Raw genomic sequence first — 24,641 nt, forward strand, 5'->3', positions numbered from 1 at the left:
TTTTGTTTTATTAATTATGTTCTCTACAAGGTAAAATTTCCCTTGCTTTCAGTTTCAGAAAACAAGTGTTTTTCCATTTTAAAATCTAATAATCTAAGTTTATTTCTTTACTACCACGTATGTTACGTGTATAGGAAAATTACAAAATTATTATTATTATTTAGTTTTTAAATTTGGAAAAATAATGTTTCGTTAAGAAATGTAGAAGCAAAAATTAAAAAAAGGAATTATTAGAAAACTTCCAAAAGTTGTATCTACAATTACCGTCTAAGATCATTTGTGACTTTAAGTTAAGAGAATGATTAATTATAAAACTATGGGTAATATTTTTGGAAATAGGCCTTAGCACATTTGTTGTTTAATACCCCCCCTACTTAATATTTATTTTCAAAATATTTACATTCATAAATTAAATCATTAACAATATTTAAAAATAATATTTACAACTAATAATTTAATTGGAAGAAAAACAAAGTTACAGCCTAATTTTTGTATTTTCTTTTTTTTCTTTTCTTTGGACTCCTTTATATCGTCAATCACATTTACAGGATTAATCACCAAGTGGCAAACTTAAAGTGAATACACTATAATAAAATGTAGGATTCTATAGGACTTGGAATTTTTGCTTTTCAATTTTATAAAATATTAAAATAATCTTTTAGAATATGCATATTGATTAGAATATTGGGTCAATGTTAAACTTGACACTCTGGTTGACAACTCTTCTGTAGACAGTTGGGATATAATTACGTTTGCATTGTTGAAGGTGACAATGATAAGTGAGTTGCAATAATCATAAAGTCACCAGTTCACAATAAAATATGTATAAAATGCAAATTTTGCCAATTAACAAAAAAAAGGCTTTAACAAATTACTTACTGTGCTAATTCCATTACTAGTTCTGTATGTGCATGGAAAACTTTTTCAGTTTAGTTTTACTGATCCAACAATGACAAAATAATTATTTTAGCATCACTTAAATGTCTAAAAATGCAAATACAAAATCTATTGCTTTAATCATAAAAATTACATTTGACCCTTCTACTGAAATAGCAATTATTCTACAGAGAAAATGTGTAATTAGTTAATTAACCTTTCAATTGAATTAACTTTTTTCAAGTTTACAGATTTGTTCATTTTTGTTTATTTTGTCCATAATTGTTATAGGTTGTACAACATATTTTAAGTTGTGAAGGACATAAATCTCCTGCATTAGATGATTTTAATGTCAGTGTTGGTAGCACTATTGCACCCACAAATGAAAATCACATTATCACTTCTTATTTTTAAATGTGGCATCAAGGATTAAATAAAATTGCAGCAAATATATTTCTTGTCAAGTGTTTCTTTAAGTATTGATAAGAAACTTTTTTCAGTTAAAGGTGAAACCCTTTATTAATGTGCTATTATTATCTGTTAATTTTTAAAGTGAATGTAAATTTTGATGCTTAAGTGCCCGGTTTTTAAAACTTTGATTAAAAACAGGGGCACTTTAATTCATCAAAATTTACATTTCACTCCTGTTGTGACAAAAAACTTACCTTTTAATCTTCACAGCAGCTGCTGCTTCCTCCGGTCTCACAAGCCATTTCTGATGTCAGAAATGATTGATAGGTCATCCTCCAATCACAGATTCCCCCCCGGGGGATTCAGTGTCTGATTCACTGCTGCGATTGGAGGAAGCCAGATACCTCATTTTAGACCCAGGAAGAGGCTTTGAAATGGGTGGAGGAAGCTGGAGCTGCTGTGAAGATTAAAAAGTAAGTTTATTTTCACAACAGGAGTGAAATGAAAATATTGATGAATTAAAGTGCCCCTGTTTTTAATCAAATTTTTAAAAACCGGGCAGTTTAGCATCAAAATTTACATTCACTTTAATAAAGAATAAAAATGAGGGCAAAAATATTATGTCAATTAGCCAAATGCCAAATTTCCAGCAGAGTAAATATGTGCCATTCTAAAACAAAGAACTTAAATTGCACACTTATTAATTTATTATTGAAGTTTTTTTTAAAATTGAAAAGCTTAGGTTGAACTATTAATTAATGTAATGAATAAATGTTATCTACATTTGATACAGAGATTCAGTTACCAAAAATTAGTGTAGCTTTAGAGAAAACCTTTTAAAAGGGGGCACAAAATTAATTGAACCTTCTCTTTAAAAAAAAGGAAAAAGAAGAAAAATACAGACGACAAATATTTTTTAAAAACTAAAATTACCAAATTATATGAGTAGGTCACTATGAAAAAAAAATGTTCTCGTCATACTACAGAGGTGTATCCCTTTTCACCAGTACCGCATTTTTAATTTCAATTAAAAGGGACAGTCTGGCCAAAATTAAACTTTCATGATTCAGATTCAGGGCATGCAATTTTAAACAACGTTCTAATTTACTTTTATCATCAAATTTGCTTTGTTCCCTTGGTGGTGTTTTTAAAAAGCTAAGCCTAGGTAGGCACAAACTGATTTCTAAACAGTTGAAAACCGCCTCTTAGCTCAGAGCATTTTGAAAGTTTTTCACAGTTAGACAGTACTAGTTTATGTGTGTCATATAGATAACATTGTGCTTACTCCCGTGGAGTTATTTAGGAGTCTGCACGGATTGGCTAAACTGCATGTCTGTCAAAAGCACTGAGATAAGTCTGCAGAGGCTTAGCTACAAGGTAATCACAGAGGTAAAACATTTATTAATATAACTGTGTTGGTTATGCAAAACTGGGGAATGTGTAATAAAGGGATTATCTATCTTTTTAAACAATAACAATTCTGGTGTAGACTGTCCCTTTAAGAAGCTTGTGCTCAATATGGGCCAGATTACGAGTGGAGCGCAAAATATAACTTATGCGAGAGCGATATTTGCGCTCCACTCAGTGCACGCAAATGTGTGCCGATATTACAAGTTAGGTGCAATGCGTACACAACCTCGCATTCACATTGCGCAGAAGCTTTGTGCTCACGAGAGTGCACTTCCATAGGCTTCAATGGGAGCCTCGTTCTGATTCCGTGAGACACGACATGAGAACCTAGCAGAGCGAATGGGGTAAGTCGCGCAGTGATGGGCAGCAAATTTAAATATATATGTATACGAATATGTATTTATGTGTTGAAATCTCTATATACACATATTAACACAAATATATATATGTATATAAGCACATACATATATATTTACAGGGAACACACAGTCTCCATAGTCCGCTATGTAAAGGTACTTTTCAGTGCTGATTTTATTCTAACACCCCACTCCCGCTCACTTTAACCCCTCATAACTGCTTCTTGCAGTTATTTAAAAAAAAATGCTACATTTAAAAAAACAAAACAAAAAAAACACTACAGTGTATTTTGGGGACAATTGGGGCACATTTTGAAAAGATCTAAGAATTGTAATAGCTGGTTATTTATCACGCACCTGATATACAAACACATATAGATATACATATATACGGTATATATACACATATAGATATACATATATACGGTATATATACACATATAGATATACATATATATGGTATATATACACATATAGATATATATATATACACGGTATATATACACATATAGATATACATATATACGGTATATATACACATATATATATACATACTCTCTTTTACAATACAAAAAAACATGATAATAATTGCAATATAACAAAAGGTTGCACTGCAGGAGCCATATCAATTCCTATATTCAAAGGGACAGACACAAATCAATATTGACGTAGCAAAATCGGACAAACATGTCGAAATTCTGAGTGCCTGTATCTTTAAATACATAGATTAAATAAATAAAACCAAACACATGTATATTAATAAAACAAAACCACCGTAGGGCAATTTATAATAGGAGTTTCATAATTCATTAATCCCATATCTACTTTGTGCGTAAGGTCACAGAAAGCCAACAAGGACTTTCCTCTAACTTCACATACGCACAAAATCTCAGAAGTACAATTCACAAATTCAGGACATATATAAATCAAGTCATAACATGGATTTTACTTTACAAAATATGTCCCATTTTTGGTTTAGACCATTAGGGGGACTTTTGCTAATAAATAAGTTGCCCTATGGTTTTGTTTTATTAATATACATGTGAATATGGTTGTTTTTAAGTTAGGTATTTGAAGGTAAAGGCACATTTGCTACATCAAATTTTGATTTGTGTCTGTTCATGTATCACAGTTTAAAGGGATATGAAACCCCAAACATTTTTTAATGATTCAGATAGAGCATAGGATTTTAAACGACTTTTTAATTTCTTTATATTATCAAATTTTCTTTCATTCTCTTGTTGAAAAGCAGGGACATATGCTTAGGAGCCGGCCTATTTCTGGAGCATTAAATGGCAGCAGTTTTGCAAGAATGTTATCCATTTGCCAGAGCACTAGATGGCAGTACTGTTTACTGCCATGTAGTGCTCTGGATGCCTACCTAGGTATCTCTTCAACACAGAATACCTTGGGAACAAAGCAAATTTGATAACAGAAATAAATTGGAAACTTTTTTAAAAATGATATTCTTTGTCTGAATCGCAAAACAAAATGTTTGAGTTTCAAATCCCTTTAATTTATGCAATAAAAGTAACTTTTTAACTTCCTAGAGTGCAACCTTTTGTTATAGTGTTTACGTTTGTGGAATAGTTGAGCTCTCTTTCACTTCCGTTTTCACATAGAAGTGTGGTCCTAAAAGTGGCATTCGTTTAATGTTCATAATTCGCCTATTGATTACATTTATTTTTCTTAAAAAAAGTGGTTGAAGCCCATATAAACTGCAGCAGAATGTCACTGTAAATTCAAAATAACAAACCAAAATATTGATTCTAACTTTTTCACATAGCGTTTTAGCTGGCCGAATAATATTTTAATAAATTAAAATTAAATTGTGTGTACATCCAAAAAACAATCCTAGATTTTTTCTAGATGGTATGATGTGTGAAATTATTCTAAATATTTTAAATTGAACCTTATTTCATACATTTTTTTTTCTTGTTTCTCACTGATACCCAATAAGCTTCTTAGCCATAGGGCTTGCTTTTCCTATGGGTTGGCTTGTCACACAGTAACAAGCATTCGCAAATCTGTCCGATCAGTGGCCCTACAGTTCTGTCTGCACAAATTCCTGTAAACCTAATTAATGCACATTTACTTCCTAAAAGGAGTGCTCCTAGAACAAGAGTTCTGATTCACCATGGGATTACTGTGGGAACCTCTACTCAGCTCTGCCGCAAGTGAGAGCCATCCTGCACTGCTGCATATCAGATCAGCGAGTGCTATTAAAGCTATATGCAGGAGCGCTCATTGCCTACTACATAGAGACGTGGTGGGGCTGCTCTCTATGTCACTGCACACAAATAAGGAAAATACAAGGGCAGAGGGAAGCAACATGGGGTAAAATAAGAAAAAAAGAACATTTTTAACATATAATGCCACAATTATAGACATGAATAACTCAGTTTTACATTTTTATATGGTAAAGGTTTCACTGTTAAACTTTAAACCTATATGATTTATCATCCCTTTAAAATTACATTGCTGGTAAGTTATGGAAAGTCATTGAAAATTATTATTATTTTGTTAATGTAAAGAAAAATGAAATAAAGGAAATATTACAAATGTACCATCACAAGTTTCTTTGCGGAGCAATCGGAAAACATGAAGGTGAAAAACATGAGTGTTTTAACTTAATTGCAAAAGAATACTTATAAATACTGCCAAAGAATAGTAAACATATGGAATAAAACTAAGTTATTTACAGTTTGTTGGTGGAAAAAGTCTGATATTTACACAAATTAGAAAAAAGTACTTTTTTTGACCAGATTAAATTATCAAAGTCAAAAAATTCCTATAATACAAAGGACATTTTATTTCATATGGGATGGTAAAAATTGAACCCCGCACATCTTGACAGGTGTGAAAAAATATATAATCCAATCTGTATACTTCCTTATTAGACCTCTAGAATATGCAGCGCCTTATGAAAGATGCAAATCCACCAATAAAATAGTCAGACCGATTCATTGTCATAAAAACAAACCATTTAGCTGCAGCAAAAGGCTTAATGGAAATGAGTTTCATTGTGCACTTATGACTTTAAAACAAAGAAGAAAAAAATAAAAAAAATAAAAAAGGGAAAGCTCACAAGTTGCAACCTCCTGTAGACTTCTGCCCCTCAGTATAGAGAAGGTGGTTAAAAAAGCTTTTTAAGAGAGTGGCTAATTTAAAGCTGAATTACGAGGCATTGTAGGCAACATATGGGTGAAACATAGGGGTTGTATGAAGTGGTTTGGTCCTTTTCTTGGTCAGTACTTTTTAAGGCTGAAACAGAGCGTCATATGAGGAATCCTATTATTTATGTGCCACTCTTCAACTCCCATTCCTGAAAAAAGAAGAGAGATTTGTAGTTTACATCTTTCAAACCAAACAAGTCATTTATACTTGAAGGGACAGTGAAGTCAAAATTAAACATTCATTATTTACAAAGAGAATGCAATTTTAAAGACGGGACATGAAACCCAAAAATGTTCCTTCATTCATTCCTTCAATGTTCCTTTAGGGATATGGTATCCTGACCTATTGGAGTTTGAGGTACACCGGAGGTCAGTCTGCTAGGTGACTGTTTGATTCCAGCCTGCTCTACTTGCACCAAGAGGGGGGCTCTACCAAATGTATAAACATTCTATGCACCATCTCACACGAATATATACAGTGCTAGGCCACGTGGCGCTTCTGTTTATTTCTACTCTCTACAGATTGCTGATCATGGATCTTGGCCTTTGATCCATTCACAGACAGCTGCCTGGACCTGGATTCATCACATACACTTGGGTTGCCTATTTGATACCCTGCTTTCTGATTTATTGGACTTTTATCATTCCTTTTATATTTACCGATCTGACATTTGTATTCTGTCACATTGTTTGACCCTCATCTGATAGAGTGTAACATTATTGTTTATTTCATTATTATATAGTTACATTTTATTTTCATAACCTATTCTTGTCTTTTGACCAAGGGTGCCCCCTATATTTAGTTTGTATTAAGTTTCCAATATACTTCTATTATCAACTTTGCTTCATTCTCTTGGTATCCTTTATTGAAGGAGCAGGAATGCACTACTGGGAGCTAGCTGAACAAATCAGTAAGCAAATCACAAGAGGCATATATGTGCAGCCACCAACTGGCAGCTAGCTCCCAGCTCCTGCTATGCATGCTTTTCAACAATGTATACCAAGGGAACGAAGCAAATTAGATAATAGAAGTAAATTGTAAAGTTGTTTAAAGTTATATGCTCTATGTGAATCATGAAAGTTTAATTTTGACTTTAAGTTCCCTTTAAAATCTGTAGGTGTAGTGAAATCTTATTTTACTTTTTTCTACCATGATTTGCGTTTGATCTAACATTTCTAAACATGCTTAGATATAGATAGTCAGATATGACAACAATACTATTATCAATTACTATTATTAACAATGGTCTTACCAAAAGCAAATATACTATATCACACTACACTAAAATGACCATTAGACTGTTATATTAGCTGGCTTCTTCTTTATTTGATAACATTCTAGTATCTGAAGAGAAAAAGCATTTCATGTTATTGTCTGTTGTTTTGAACAAAATAACAGACAATGTATATTACAAAATGTGTCATTTACAGAAAACTAGGGATTTCTCTAATATAGATCCAATTGTGATGAATTATTCTACCAATGAAGCAAAACTTGCATTCTTAAATGCATAGCACAATACAAATGAAACATTTAATATAACCAGTTATAGCAAGGAAAAGGATATAAACATAGTACATGTATTAATTGATAACCTAATTAGCATACATGGTCACATACATCTCACTAACTGAATGCCAATTAAAGGGGTTTGTTTGATGCAACAAATTAAATAAATACAAACGTTGCCTTTTAACAGGGAGACAAGAAAAAGGAAAATTGTGACAAATCCATGATTTTAATGATATATGTGATTAGGTCTACAGCTCTCTCTTATAACACAAGACAATACATGGTGAAATAGTAGCTAAACAGCAGCTTGTTTGTTTTTTGTTCATTTAATCTACATGATCAAATAGTATAATTTATGTCACATTAAAAATAAACCCTTGTTTGGGTTGATTAAACAGGAAGCCCTTTCACACAGAAACAGATAGAGTTTAGTCATCTCACCTTGGCTTTTCTAAGAACGTGACCACGTACTGGAGAGTTTTTTGTGATTGGCTGTCTCTTTAACACAGCTGCACTGTTGACTGGAAGGGAGCACTCTGTATCACTTGTATCACAGCTAGAGATGGGGGAGTTCTCTACTGTACGATGCCGTAGAACTGGGGACTAGGAAATAAAATAATTTATTATTGCTTCATGCATGTTGTACATACTGTAACTGCAGAAAATGGTAGCAAACTGACAGACAAAATGGTGAGGGAGATTGCACAATGTTTTGTAGTATAATTAACAAAATAGTAATAAAATCCGAATAGCAGTAAATTGAAAAAACATAAAAATGAATAGTGCGGCCCTCAGGGATAAAGTGTAGAGCCAGGAAATCTATATTGTGTTTAGCATTTAATTTACATCAAGAATAGTAAGATTTAAACCAATCACATCAGATCAGGAAGTACAAGTACATAGTCATACATAGGACAGAGAAAAAATAAACCAAAACGTTAAAAGGTGCCTTTAAACAAGTACATTTTAGCCCCATACACATACATATGTAGAGGGCTGAAAAGGTATCATCATAGTGAATAATAATATTTATTAAATGCAACTAGGAAAAATGTGACTAATTCCCCAGCCCTATGAAAATACATACATCACTGCACAAGTACATAACATATGATACCAACTGTAAAAGACTCCTAGCCATGATTCCGAGCAATTAAGCATTTTTTTTTATTATTATTGTACAGAAAAGACCCCACAGGTAGAACATGAGAGTGTTTAATGGTTAATGAGACTCAGCATACAACACCTTACTTACCTGAGCCCTTGATGATGTGGTTTTTGGTTCTATCGCAAGTCCCAGTGTGATTCCCCCAGACATTGCCTTCTTCAGGCTTTCCTTCACTTCAGTAAGTTCCAACTCCAGGTTTACTCTTTCACCTTCTTTCAGTTTACATTCATCCTCAAGTTTTTTCAGTTTTTCTTCAAGGAGAACCTGTGACTTTCTTCCTGTAAATAATGCAACAGACTAAAACATTATCAACGGCCAATTAAGGCATTTCCACCAAATCACAACAGCTTTTCATTGTATTAGCTCATCACAGTAAACTATATTTTAGACATATATTGCGTATAGATGCATTGCAAATATATTAATTGAAATATGTTTCATTAACACTTAAAATTGTTATCTTTATTTGCAGGGTTTCTCAATTTCAGAGCACACAAGACATGGCACTGGCACAAGGGTATCATGCTCTCAGTGCGTTTGATTTGAGTACAGGAAATGTCCTAGTTCAGTGCTCAGTCTAAGGCCAGTTTTGTGAAGGTCCCAGCAGTGAAAAAGTTAATAAGGGAACCAGACCTTGCAATCTGCATTGTGCAAAGTTTTCTAATTGCTCTTATAAACTGTTTTACTGGTGGGTCGCTCACACAACTGGTCTTAGAGGGAACACTTGTCCTAGATAAATAGTTTATAGACCACAACATAAATAATTAAACACTATCAAGGAAGTTCATAGAGTAGAAAATTATACATAAAATGCATTAAAGGGATATTTAACCCTAAATTTAATTTCCAGCAAAAGTTTAGTTAGTGAAAAAAACTGTTTGCAATGTATTTCAGGGTTTACTTTTCCTATTTTTCTGTAGTTTAAACTTGAGAACTTGATCATTGTAGTTTTTCAAGAACCCTAACACTCCTACACAGGAGCTCACTGATATCTGTACCTAATTAGCTACAGCAAAGGAGATAAGATAAACAAAAGCCAAGAAGGGGGTGTTTCAAGGGGAGCATCCCTAGTAGACTGCACACAAATACAAACTGTGTTAAAGGGACAGTCTACTCGAACATTTTTATTGTTTAATTATATATATATATATATATATATATATATATATATATATATATATATATATATATATATATTCCCTTTTTTACCCATTCCCCAGTTCTGCATAACCAACAATGTAATATTAATATACATTTTATCTCTGTGATTATCTTGTTTTTAAGCATATGCAGACTGCCCTCTTATTTCAGTTCTTTTGACAGACTTGCATCTTAGCCAATCAGTGTTGACTCATAAATAACTCCACGGGAATGAGCACAATGTTATCTATAAGGCACACATGAACTAGCACTGTCTAGCTGCAAAAAGCTTATAAATGCACTGAGATAAGAGGCGGCTTGCAGGGGCTTAGACATTTTCATATGAGCCTACTTGGGTTTAGCATTCAACAAAGAACACCAAGAGAACAAAGCAAATTTGTTGATAAAAGTAAATTGGAAAACCGTTTAAAAAGTGCATGCCCTATCTGAACCATGAAAGTTTAATTTTGACTTTACTGTCCCTTTAACAAAATGACAGTTTCATGCTTTTAATACATTTATGCAAATACACTCAGTATTTACCACAGAAAACTTTGCTAGCGGGTGATATTATAAAGTAGTTATATACATTATCTAATAACATATTTTCTTAACAAAAAATGCATCTTTAAAAGAAAATTTCCCCATGTCCCTGTAAATACAAAAATAAAATAAATATAGAAATATAATTATATCAGTAAGATGTATAGATACAGTATCTAGCTTCAGTCTTTCACTGTTTTTCCTTAGAATTCCACATGATGGCAGCATTTGTACTGTAATATCAAGTGGAAGAAATAAAAAGTACAAACATGTATTATAGACTGCACAAGGGATTGTAGTATAATTACCTTCTTAAAATGTACAGCATCTGAGACTGCAACCACCATAGTGTATCATTATAAACTGTGGTACAGATTGCTACCATTCTTATACAGACTGCTGTGTTTGACCCCAGCACTGCGGACCACACCATTGAGGACAAAGGTAGCCGCCTTGTGAAAGTCTCGGCATTTCCCGGGGACCCCTGGTAACACAGTCAATCTGAGACTATGAATGTATGTATTGCTGCAAGACTGCACAGCATATAACACATTATTCTGACTTAAAGGGACAGTCTACAGTAAAATAGTTATTGTTTAAAAAGATATATAACGCCTTTACTACACATTCCCCAGCTTTGCACAACCAATATTGTTGTATTAATATACTTTATAACATTTAAACCTCTAAATTTCTGTCTGTTTTTAAGCCTTTAGTGTTTCACAACAGGAGACTGCTAGTTCATGTGGGCCATATAGATAACATTGTGCTCACACCCGAGGAGTTATTTAAGATTTAGCACAACACAGCACTAAATGCAAGTCAATAGAAAATAAATACAAAGTCATGTGATCAGGGGGTTGTCAGATGCTTAGATACAAGGTAATCACAGAGGTTAAAAAGTATATTAATATAACTGGGTTGGTTATGCAAAACTGGGGAATGGGTATAAAGGGATTATCTATATTTTTATATTATTGTAGACTGTCCCTTTAAAAAACATTTTTTTGCCCTGAGTCTTGGAGTTTTACTGCTGGAGGAGGCTGTCGCAACTAAGTGGGAGACAGAACTACTTCAGATTATAGACTATCTATAGTCTTGATAAAGGCCTAAGGAAGGGCCGAAACGCGTTGACATCATGTGGTGAGCTTCATTCTGATTTTATTCACAATTTTTTCAGCAATATTGCACCATGTTATATTTGCTTTATTCACAGGATTAATAAAAAGTACTCTAAGGGACTGAGTCTTGGACAGAGACCGGATCTTCTTTCCAACTACATTTCCCAATTTTATCACACTCTGAGGATATACTACCAGAAAGCATTATAACAATTTATCACTAATACTGATTATAATCACAATATATATAAACATTCTCTACACAACTGTTTGGATATATTTTTCACCTACTCTATTTTTATATTTTTTCGCCCAATTTCTTTGATTTTTTCAAACATTTTTCACCATTTATCACAATTTTTTTTAGAGTTTTTAAGAATTTATTAGCACTTTTTGCATATTTTTCATATTTTTAATATTTTCACTTACCTTAATAAAGAACTCACTATCCTTCAAGGATCTGCTGATATTTATCTCTATTTTTGGATCAAGGAGATAATCGGAATTGGACATTACTAACCACAATTGTAACCAATTGTATATACAGGACTACATTGCACTGTCCCCATGCAGAGAGATACCTTATTTGCCATGGAAAGCATGAACAAGCCATTTCTTACACTGATTCCTTGGGGCCGTTTTATCATTGGTCTGTCCGACATGATCCGCTCAGCAGAACATGTCCGACAGCATATGCTATCGACATTTATCATTGCACAAGCAGTGAACTGCTTGTGCAGTACCGCCCCCTGCAGATTTGCGGTCAATTAGCCGCTAGCAGGGGTATCAATCAACCCGATCGTATAGGATCGGGCGGATTGCAGACCGCAGCCTCAGAAGCAGCGGACCAGATATGGAGCAGCGGTCATAACTGCTGTTTCCGGTGAGCCTGAAGGGCATCAGGGGCCATTCGGCCCTTGATATATCGTCCCCCTCCCCCTTTTAAAAATCTGCATGGACCTCAGTGATAGATCATATAGAAAGTGTTGATTATGTTTTTACTAGCATTAGAATAGCCCAAATGTTTTATTTTAATGTAATTGTACATAGTGTGCTTTTAACTCTTTCCCGCAGTCTCTCCTAATTATATCAGTTTTATAAACTTCTGATCAAGCTGCAGGACACAGCTGCTAGAATAAGGATTCAGAACTTCATAAAACAATCACTACCAAGACTTAAGATATTTTGTTTAGAAGATTATATTATACATATGGTAGAATTGCATGATCAACAAATGTATAATAATTTAAAAGTTAGTTATTTTTGCCTTCCCCGGCATCATGTGACAGCCACTAGCCAATCACAAAATACAAATAAATATACACCGTGAATTCTTGCACATGCTCAGTAGGAGCTAGTGCCTCAGAAAGTGTGAATATAAAAAGACTGTGCACATTTTGATAACAGAAGTAAATTGAAAAGTTGTTTAAAAGGACATGCTCTATCTGAATCATGAAAGTGTCCATTAAATACTGAATCAACCATTTTAGTTTGCATTGAATGAGTACATTTAGCTCCCATGTTGTCCTGCGTTTCCTGATTTCTGTACTGAGGGGGGCGCTGATGCTATTACCACAATAATGTTTCATAGATAAGAATATTATCAAATAACCAACATTCTTTTTTCCCAGCATTCATGTATATTACCCATAATCCCTCACAGGCACAGCCTTATACTTTTCCTGCATCAGTGTAAACTTGTAGCCATTTTTATCTCGGAAAAAACGTACCAGCATTGGCTTCAATGGCAGCCCTTATGTCTTTTTTCTCTTTTCGTAACTGCGCCAACCGATTTCGAAGAGCTTCTTTTTTCTTCAGCAACTCCTCCTCTTTCATTTGTAATCGCTTGGCGTCTGCTTCCACTCTGTTCTTTCCATATTTGTACTGCTCAGCATCTAAATGGAGAGACAGAGAGTAGAATTTTAACACAAGGCAAAAATAGTTGTAAGAGTTTTTGAACGCAAGTTAAAAATGAATTGATTACGGGGGGCGGAGCCTGGCCACGCAGGGTGATGGCAGCATAAAAATTGGCTCTGATGCTCCACACCCGGTTAATGCTTATAACTCACTATCAACATCCTAAGTTTTGACAACTTTTACTGCAGATCTCCCCACAACAATACCCTGCACCTCTCTAGGGGCTGAGAACATCTCGGAGCTGTACTTTTTGTGCCTGCACATCGAGGCTGACAAATTGCGGCCTAACCTGCATCGGCTCTTTACTGCGACACGGAGGAGGCGAACCGACTACTGAGCAAACTTTGCTCCCCTGATTACATTCTGAGGACATCGCGACTGCACACACTCACACAGTGATCCGGTGTGGGAAATCACGAGTCGCTTCGCTCTGAACCTCGCCATTGGCGGTCTCGTCCGCTGGCGGCTGCACCGCATCACAGAAGAAGAGGACACATGGCGGCTCTCCTAGAGGCTAGGAGAGCGTTACCGGAGACCTCATGAACAGCAGTGGAAGCCGGTAAGAGACCTCCTTACTAAACTAGCCCCACACCTTACGCTCCACATGCCTGCAACACGGAGCTTACATGGGAAAAACAGCCTTCATATTAAATTCTCAACCCGGGGCATAGCATAACATTGCAAGGGACAGACAACACAGCAGAGGCTCTCTTCTGGTAGTTTGCCCTAGGCCACTGATCGCAGTCTGATTACACTACCCCTACTATCTAGAGCCACGTGGGGCCCATATAGGCTTACCTGCCTGAATCATTTAACAGACCGGCTCTCCCTGCCACTCTCACAGGTTGCTCACTGGTTTAATATTTATTGTACAACATGGCCAGCAGGAAACATAACAATAAACCTGAAAAAGGACTTAAGTCCTCAAGCCTCACTAACTTTCTTAGAGTTTCACCACCTAACTTAGAACCCTCAGATTCCAGACCCCCCTCCCCCACTCACATGGCTGATGAACTACCTGTTACAGAGACCTCACAACAACAAGTATACCTTACAAGACACGACCTCAATACCATCTCTTCTAAAGAGGACATTAATAAAGTGCTTTCAGAAATGAGGTCTCTGTTTGGTGACATAAAGAAGGACATAACCCAGGTTACCCAGCAAGTACAGGCCTTAGAGGCCAAACATGATACCCTTCAAACAACAGTTACCACTAACTCTCAACTGCTCAGTGACCATGAAGAACATATCCAATTTTTACTCTCAAAAGTTGAGGATTTAGACAACAGGGGGCGTCGCAATAACATTAGGATAAGGGGGACCCCTGAATCCGTTTCCCCAAAGGCCTTGGAGGGTTATTTGCAGGACTTATTCCGCACGCTGAAAGGCACACCTGATTCGCCAAACATACCTATCGAGAGAGCTCATAGGGCCCTTAGACCTAGGCCCCCACCTAAGGCCCCACCTAGAGACATAATTGTTAAGTTCCTTAGCTACAAGGACAAGGAATCAATCACACTAAAAGCAAGAAACATCAAAAACTTCACCCACGCAGGAATCCCTATACAAATCTTCTCTGACCTCAGCCTAATCACGCTACAGAAAAGAAGGGATCTCAAATTTATCACCTCAGAACTCCAGGCCAATGGGATACAATACAAGTGGGGCTTCCCGGTGTGTTTGATGGCTTCCAAAAATGGTGCTCAGGCTATTTACAGGTCCCCAAACGACCTATCTGAGTTTTGCAGGACACTTGACATAAATATCCAGCACCCGGAGTCCTCTGGGGCTTCCTCTCAGGACTTCCCTTCGCAAGGCTCTGGGGGCCCCTCCCGCACAAGGGACACTTGAAAATTCCAGCCTTTGGATCCTTTAACACCAGATTCAAATATTCCAGAGGTACAGCATGTCACTATTTCTCTACTGTACAGACTATGCCACCGGAGATGCTGTATCCTGAAATGGCCTGGTTTGACTGTTAATGTTTGATTGTTAATGGTTCTTTTTCACATTACAACTACCTAAATTGAGGCTTTATATGTTCTGTAACCTAATGAATGTACACTGTATAAGGAGACTGCCATGAATTTGCTACTGCCAGGGGTCCTTGGTGATGTCCCACACCATCACATAATTAAGTTGGTAGTTCTTAGATTAATACTAGTCAGACATAGATACTTGAGGGCACAGCCCTCCTAGTTTCCCTGATCCTACAGCAAGATATCTCATATATGCCCAGTAACCTCGTTTAGGTTAATACTAGCTTATAATATCAATAACCCTTGAGCATCTTGACCTTTATGATCTAATACCCAGCGTTCATACAATACTATAGTCCACTATACATAATATAACCTGTCTACTACACTATGTAACTGAATTGCTGGGCCCCCAATTCTCCCCGTCCACCACTCGCTCATAAAGAGGCTATATCTAATATCCCCTTTATCCCCGTGGGCTTTTACCCTAGAGATGATGGGACTAATAATGAGGGAGCTAACCCCTGACTCTCCCGAAGAGGCCCTACACACTTAATACCTTGGCATAGGCAGCAAAACTCCCCATAAAAGGAGCTACCTCACTAGCCTTAATCCCATCCCTCATGGATCTGCATAGGTTAACTGTTGTATTTGTTACTGCAAGCGTAGTTGTTTATCAGGCCTTTCATTTACGAAAAATGTTGTCCTTGTTTTTGTATTTGCACTTGTTTTTTCAGATTTTCTAAGTTGATTCTCAGTTTATATATTGCATTTTTCTCATTGACCGGGTGTGGAGATACTGACCCCACACTTACTTTACTCTAGCCTTCTATCCTTTTCTTCTATAGGTTGGAGGTATTGTACAAGTTTTTCTTTTTATTGTTTCTCTACTATTACTAAAATCTGTTTCTACACTAAACTAATCTCTCACTTTACACTTATCTTTATCTCTCTTCTCCCTTCCTTCTCCATCCTCTTCCCCTTTTCTCTCCTACCCTCCCCTCCCTTCATCTTTTTTTTTTTTTTTTTTTTTTCCCTCTCTCTCCCACTCCCTCAACTCTCCCTTGCTCACTGAATTCTCAGCACTACTAAACACTTAAACCACAAAATGACCTCCCAAACAGCTCACAACCTTTCCATCATGTCCTTAAATGTTAAGGGTATTAATATACCAGAAAAGAGATCACATCTCCTTAGGGATGCGACTAGGTTGAACTGCGACATACTATTCCTACAGGAGACTCACTTCAAAAGAGGTAGAGAACCGAACTGGTCACACTCCAAATTCCCTCACACTTTTTTTGCATCCGGCACCTCCAAGAAAAATGGAGTGGGGATACTTATCCGCCACTCAACGCCTTTTATCGCACAGCAGATAGATAAAGACCCAGAGGGCCGCTACTTAATAGTGGTGGGCACTCTACATGGCCGCCCAGTCACTCTCGCTAACGCCTACTCCCCCAACCAAAACCAACACAAATTTATGTCACTACTTACCAGTAAAATTTTGGACCTTCTGAAGGGAGCTCTGCTCCTAGCAGGAGACTTCAATCTGCCTTTAGACCCTCAACTGGACACCTCCAGGGGAGTGGCCTCCGCTCCACAGCGAATAATTAAACTATGCAATAGTAGATTGGAGGAACTTGCAGTTCACGACACATGGCGCACCCTACACCCTACAAGACGAGACTATACTTTTTTCTCGCATCCTCACGATGTATATACCAGAATAGACTACATATTCACTGATCAGTCTACACTGGCATCAGTGTTGAGTACTCAAATTTTGCCCATGACCTGGTCAGATCATGCCCCGGTTCTTTGTAGACTGAAATGGCCCACAGTACCTGACCGGCCATTTATTTGGAAACTTGACGATTTCATGTTTAATAATCAACTAATCAGAAGTAAGATTGAAAACACTTTGACTGACTATTTCACTTTGAATGACACACTTGAAATCCCTAAACACACAATATGGGAAGCACATAAATGCGTCCTGAGAGGGGAACTGATCAAACAAAAAGCCATTTTGGCGAAACAAACAAGCATCAGATATTCTTCCCTCCTATCCAACATAAGAGAACTAGAAGCCAAACATAAAAAAGATCCAAAAGATAGCTCTACCCTTGATTCACTGACACAAGCTAGAAAAGACATCCAAGATATCCACACATTAGAACACCAGAAAATGGCACTGAAAACCCAACAAAAATACTATGAGTTTGGTGACAAACCGGGGAAACTGTTGGCACGAGCCATTAAGAGGAAGACCCTGAAATCACACATTCACTCACTAACCGACAAGTCAAATAACACCCATACCAACAGCCCTGGTATAGCTGAAACCCTAAGGACATATTACTCTGGCCTTTATAATCTGGAAGGCCCTTCCGGCCTCTCTTCGGAGGAAGATGAAGCGCAACCCTCTCCTGACATGAGCCTATATCTGAACTCAGTCACCTTACCTACTCTGTCACAAACAGAGGCAGAGGTTTTGGATGCCCCTATCTCCCCTGAGGAGGTATTACATACCATCGAGGGCTTGCCTTCTGGCAAAAGCCCAGGCCCTGATGGCTTTAGTGCCAAGTATTATAAAATCTACAAAGCTGTATTAGCCCCTCACTTGGCCCGCCTATTCAATTCTATAGACTCCTCCCAGGGCTTTCCCCCCTCCATGCTGTTAGCTCACATAGCAACTATCCCTAAACTGGGAAAACCAACCAATAAACCAGAAAACTTCCGCCCAATTTCCCTCCTCAATGTGGACATAAAGATATTCGCGAAAATCCTCTCAACTAGGTTAAATAAATTCCTACCCAATTTGGTATCTCCTGACCAAGTGGGTTTTGTCCCAGGCCGCGAGGCAAGGGACAACACCATAAAAGCTACCCTACTTGGAAACTATGCCCAACTAAATAAGATCCAGGCGATCTTTGTCTCAACCGACAGGATCAGCTGGAAGTTCCTGAAAGCGGTCCTGTCGAAAATGGGGTTTGGTAAAACCTTCACACACCGAGTCTTTTCACTTTACACAGCCCCCTCAGCACAAGTCAGGGTCAACAATATCCTCTCTGAGCCATTTAGCATAAAAAATGGTACCAGACAGGGGTGTCCTCTGTCGCCACTACTGTTTGTGTTGGTGATGGAGGTCTTGGCCCAAAGAATTAGAATCAATACTAAAATAGGGGGAATTCAAATCGGGGAACAGGAGCACAAGTTGTCCATGTATGCGGACGATGTCCTGCTATCATTATCAGACCCTTGCAGGTCATTACCCGAAGCACTGCGAGAATTTGAGGAATATGGTAGATACTCGAACTTCCATTTAAATAAAACCAAATCCGAAATTCTAAATATTAACCTCCCCCCTGAAGAACTCAGCCATTTGTCTTCTTTGTGCCCCCTACGCATACAAACCCACAAATTAAAGTATTTAGGGATAAACCTTACCCCATCTGCGGAGGGTCTTTTTGAAGCAAACTATACAAACTTGCTCACAGTGATTACGGGTGATCTCTCCTCATGGAGAAACAAACCTATCTCCTGGCTTGGGAGAATAGGCATTATCAAAATGAATATTCTGCCCAGAATATTGTATTATCTCCAGACTCTTCCAATCCCCCTCCCGTCCCATTTCTTACACAGACTACAAAATGTGCTGGAGGAATTTATATGGAGGGGGGGGAGACCGAGAATTGCACGAAAGACCCTGTACCTGCCGAAAGACAGGGGGGGGGCTAGGGGTGCCACATTTGGCTTTATATAAAAGCGCCATCCTCTTGCAACATCAGGCGGAGTGGTGTCATAACCTTCAAGATAAAACTTGGGTCCAAATATGTAGAGTAATCCTAGGTAGGCAGAACACTGGACTGTTGGGGTGGATCTCACCTAAGTCCAGACCGAAACTTATCACCGATTATCCCTTCATCAGGGAGTTTTTCACATGCTGGGATAGATTGCTAATAGAACACCCACACATCTCCACAAACCCCTCGCCTCTCACATCCTTCTTAAACAATCCAGACATACCCTTCACCTGCACGCAGAGAGTAATGGTGGATAAAACACAGGTGCCACAAGTATCCTTCCATCGTCTCCTCACAGATCAAAAACTTAGAACCCGGTCTGAATTGGAGGGTTCCGGCCTTGCTCTTCCCTGGTACTTTCACACTCAACTTCAGCACTATCTAACGACACATAAAAAACTGCACTACATCACCAGGAACCCAACCACCTTTGAATCCCTGTGCCTACTCCCGCAAACACCGAAACATATGATCTCCATTACCTACCGCTTGCTCTCCTCACATACTGACACCCCACTGCCTACTTACACACGATATTGGAACAGAGAACTTAACCTACCCCTGACAGATAAAGACTGGGGGAAAATATTTAGAGCGCATGCAAAGACATCAGTCTCAGCAAAACTACTGGAGTCCAACTTTAAATACTTGTCAGGATGGTATCTCACTCCTGCCAGATTACAAAAAATCTATAAACAGACAGATGGAAAATGTTGGCGGGGTTGTGGGGAACCAGGTACCCTTCTACACCTTTGGTGGGGTTGTGATATTGTAAGATCATATTGGCACTCAGTGATGACTGCCATGGAGAAAGTGGTCGAGGCTTCCCTGCCTAGAGCACCTAGCATCCTTTTGTATCATGACCTTCCCAAGTTTAAAGACAAGGCCACAAAATACCTTTTCTATTTGATGCTAAACAGCGCGAAATCCCTTATCCCCAAAAATTGGAAGAGTGTGAACGCGCCTACACTGAGTGACTGGACCGGCCAGGTAGACAGATACCTCCTACTGGAGAGATTTAGATTCATGAGAGACGACAGGATAGAAACCCATGAATACATGCTGGAAAAGTGGAAAAAGGGTAGACCGGATCGCATTCTAGTGGCCTAAACCCTTATGAACAAAGGAGGCATGACAGACCTGCGGTCCACAGCGGGGTCTGGCATGGACTCCCCCCTTCTCTTTTCAAGAGATATATCTGACTTAACTCCCCCTCCCCCCCGTCTCCCCCCCCCCCTTCTTCTATCCACTCCTCTCCTCTCCTTTCTGCCCCTCCCTTTTTTTTTTTTTTTTTTTTTTCTCTCCCTCTCGCCCTTCTCCTTCCCTTTCTACATTACTCTCCTCCTTTTCTTTCTTCTCGGACATGGGCTTACCATTAGCCCTATGACCGAAGCTCAACTATCTTTTCTGACCAAATACTGTTATATATTTATAATATTGTTAGAGTACATCGAAAGGAACATGAATGGGCTTATAGACTCTCAAATGGACTCTTTGTTACACCTAGCCCACTCTTTGTTACGCTATCTTTATGCAACCAATTGAACTCCTTGGAGTCATCTGTTCAAATATTCCTGTATTCCATGACTTTTGATGTACGGATTTTGTATACTTTCTGTTTACTTTTCAATAAAGCTTTGAAAAAAAATAAAAATAAAAAAAAAATAAATATAGATATCTGGGGGTCACCTTGATGTTTGTATTTATGTAATTAATAAAGTTGGTTTTACCTTTTTATACCTCTTGAAAAAAAAAAAAAAAAAAAAAAAAAAAAATGAATTGATTACATCTCTGCCAAGGTATTTGTAGTAACCATCCCCTATGTCTGTCTGCTGGTTCATTAAAGCTGTAGAACAAGGTAACTCAAACAGTAAAATGCACCAGAACATTAAAGGGACAGGAAACACAAAATCTTTATTTTGAGATTCAGACAGAGCATAACATTTTAAAAAAAATCTCTCCAATTTACTTCTATTATTAAATTTGCTTCATTCACGTTATTCTTTATTGAAGCGATACCTAGGTAGGTGTCTAAAGCATTACATGGCAGGAAATAGTGCTGCCCTCTAATGCTCTTGCAAAACTGCTGCCATATAGTGCTCCAGACATGTGCACACTCCCTGCTTTTCAACAAAAGATACCAAGAGAACAAAGACAATGTGATAATAGAAGTAAATTAGAAAGTTGCTTAAAATTGCATGCTCTATCTGAATCGCGAAAGAAAAACTTTGGGTTCAGTGTCCCTTTAAGTTGTCAGTTTCTCAGCAATTTTCTAAAATTCATCTTAAAGGGACACTGAACCCAGATTTGTCCTTTTGTGATTCAGATAGAGCATGCAATTTTAAGCAACTTTCTAATTTACTCCTATTATCAATTTTTCTTCATTCTCTTGGTATCTTTATTTGAAATATAAGAATGTAAGTTTATATGCCAGCCCATTTTTGGTGAACAACCTGGGTTGTTCTTGCTGATTGGTGGATAAATTCCCCCACCAATAAACAAATGCTTTCTAGCGTGCTGAACAAAACAAATTGCTTAGATGCCTTCTTTTTCAAATAAAGATTACAAGAGAACCAAGACAAATTAGAAAGTTGTTTAAAATTGCATGCTCTAGAGTTCCGGGGGAGGAGTCCAGGTGTGAGGACACACGCTGCACCTGTGCTGATCTATCCACCCTACAAGCTCTTGGCGAGTTACTCCCGCCTAAACCACTAACCCTGGATGGCTTGTCCAGCGTGAAACATACCGCTGCTGGAATTCTTCTAGTGCCAAGACATTGCACTATAAACTGCATGCTGCAGCAATTGGAAGTTTCTTTTTTATTCGGCATTAAACATTTTCCCTAAAGTAAATGCTCAGTGAGATAAGCAAACAATTGAAGGTTTCTGTGCACGCCGAAAACCTACTACAAAAAGCTGCCTTTTTACCTACCTGCTAGTACACCTGTTGAGAGACGCCTTGTTCCTGCCTATCGGGCTCTGCCCTCCTGCACAGTTTAACCCGTTCTCCGGGAACATCTCAGATGGATCCAAGTGCCTTGTATTAAGGCAGGAGGGAGTTCCTGAGACCTGGCCGGACTGGACGCTCTTACCTGACAGCCTCTGTGACACGATCCTGGCGTGCACCGGCTTCTTCTCCACTACCTGCCGCAGATGAACCCCGGGATGTGTATCTCTTGCAGGGCTCTGTTCCCATCTCGGCATTAAACGTTTCCCCTAAAGTAAATGCTCAGTGAGATAAGCAAACAATTGAAGGTTTCTGTGCACGCTGAAAGCCTACTACAAAAAGCTGTCTCTCTACCTACTTGCTGGTACACCTGTTGAGAGACGCCTTGTTTCTGCCTATCGGGCTCTGCCCTCCTGCACAGTTTAATCCGCCCTCTGGGAATATCTCAGATGGATCCAAGTGCTCTGTATTGAGGCAGGAAGGAGTTCCTGAGACTTGGCCAGACTGGACGCTCTTACCTGACAGCCACTGTGACACGATCCTGGTGTGTATCGGCTTCTTCTTCACTACCAGCCGCAGACGAACCCCGGGGTGTGTATCTCTTCCAGGACTCTGTTCCCATTTCGGCTCCGGTAGCCTACCCGTATGGAAGGGGGAGAGCCCAGCGATCTCTAATACCTGACAGGCTGTGTCCGCTGTCCCTCTATGTGACCCCTCCCACCGATGCTGCGAGAGGGGTGAGGTCAGCTGTAGCCTGTGTGGATCTCGTTTTGACGACCGACGCTCCCCATGGTACATACTACAGAAAGCCTCAAACATAATACTAAGAAGGCTACTACTGTCACACACCCCGAAGCACGCTCCCCCCTACATCGGTGTTGCGCAGGGGGGACAGTTTGCTAAGAAGAGCCTGATCTTACTACGAACTATCTGCAGCTAAGAGCTGGAACTGGTAAAGTAGCTAATTATTCTGCTGCTATTTTCATTATTTTCCTTCCAAAATTCATTGGACTCTTCATGTATGCACAAAAATTTGATATGCACAAAACTGATGATATTATCTCTGTATTCTTGTAAAAGCAAGTTTAAATAGTAATTCTAAGTCTGGTAAAAATAGAGAGAATATAATAGAAACAACTATATATTAACAATTACCTATCATATACTGCTACATATTTCGTTGTATCCCCTGAGTGCAAATTCATGCCTTAAATTATATAGCATGGTTAACATAAAAGGTCTCCAATACAAATAAGGTTGACCATAAAGGCTAGATATCTCTATATGTATAAACCCTGCCTTTTTCTTTAACATACCGTGGTTTTAGTGCAAAAGGCCAAGGAACTCTAATTGCTTGCATGAATAAATCATAAGTTACTAGCAGGTAAAGTAAGAGATAAAAATTACAAGTTAAAAATTTTTTTTTAGAACTAAGGTCTCACATCAATATAATTTTTGATATTGTTTGAAAAATAACTGCTAGGACTGTAATTGGTACTTCTTGCAAGGGCAAGGTTCACAAAATAAGATAGCTGTAGCCCTGCTATCAAAAAGCAATTGAATATTTTTCTTCTTTTCTTTTTTTTTTTTTTTTTTTTTTTTTTTTTTTTGGAATTTTATATCAGGGTAAATCCTGACACCATACAAAATTATAAACTTTAAGATTGTATCCTGTGTCCCTATGGGATAAACAAAAAGGTCTCCAGGAAGACGGTTCTGCTTCTTTAAAAAGATCATAAACTACTGAAATAATCCCCCTGTTTATACAAATATTATTGGAAAGCAATATAATTTGAATACATCTAATTTTTATATATAATAGCACATAGCTATCCTCCATTTTTGAAAGGGCCATTAAGATTTAATTTAGCTAAAGAGGTAAAACTCTCAAATTAAGGGTAAAGAATACACAACAGAGATAACTGCAAACACTGATTTTCATTCCACACTGTTTTATTTTATTCTCACCGCCCCTACACTAATGCACTTCCTCACGATTGTTGATTTTTCACATCCCACACACCTCACACCCTACACTCTTCCCCTCTATCCCTCATAAGTAGAGAAGAGGAATAGACTATCACTGACACATCCTGCACTATTACAGGAACACAATCACATGGATAAATTTATACACCCTCACTCCAAAAATACACCTCCCCCAATGGCGGCTAAACCAAGAGATAAAAGGAATAAGGTTTCCGCAGACCCTACCGTTGAATCACAATCACACACAAGTAACACTCAAACATTATCTGAACCTATAGATATTC

General features: G+C 37.8%; 1 protein-coding gene across 2 annotated transcripts in view; it reads right to left on the bottom strand.

The window, feature by feature from the left end:
- Window positions 1-4,978: 4,978 nt before the first annotated feature.
- The window catches only part of AFAP1 (actin filament associated protein 1), a 455,210-nt gene continuing 435,547 nt past the window's right edge, over window positions 4,979-24,641 (bottom strand). For both annotated transcript variants that reach the window (XM_053704166.1, XM_053704167.1), the window contains 4 exons: window positions 13,445-13,609; window positions 8,998-9,188; window positions 8,184-8,345; window positions 4,979-6,378 (listed from right to left, as the gene is read on the bottom strand). In XM_053704166.1, the coding sequence (XP_053560141.1) occupies window positions 6,352-6,378; window positions 8,184-8,345; window positions 8,998-9,188; window positions 13,445-13,609 (545 nt within the window). In that variant the 3' untranslated portion in view covers window positions 4,979-6,351. The remainder of the gene's footprint in view (window positions 6,379-8,183; window positions 8,346-8,997; window positions 9,189-13,444; window positions 13,610-24,641) is intronic.

This window comes from Bombina bombina, chromosome 2 (genome assembly GCF_027579735.1).
Source record: "Bombina bombina isolate aBomBom1 chromosome 2, aBomBom1.pri, whole genome shotgun sequence".
NCBI lineage: Eukaryota > Metazoa > Chordata > Amphibia > Anura > Bombinatoridae > Bombina > Bombina bombina.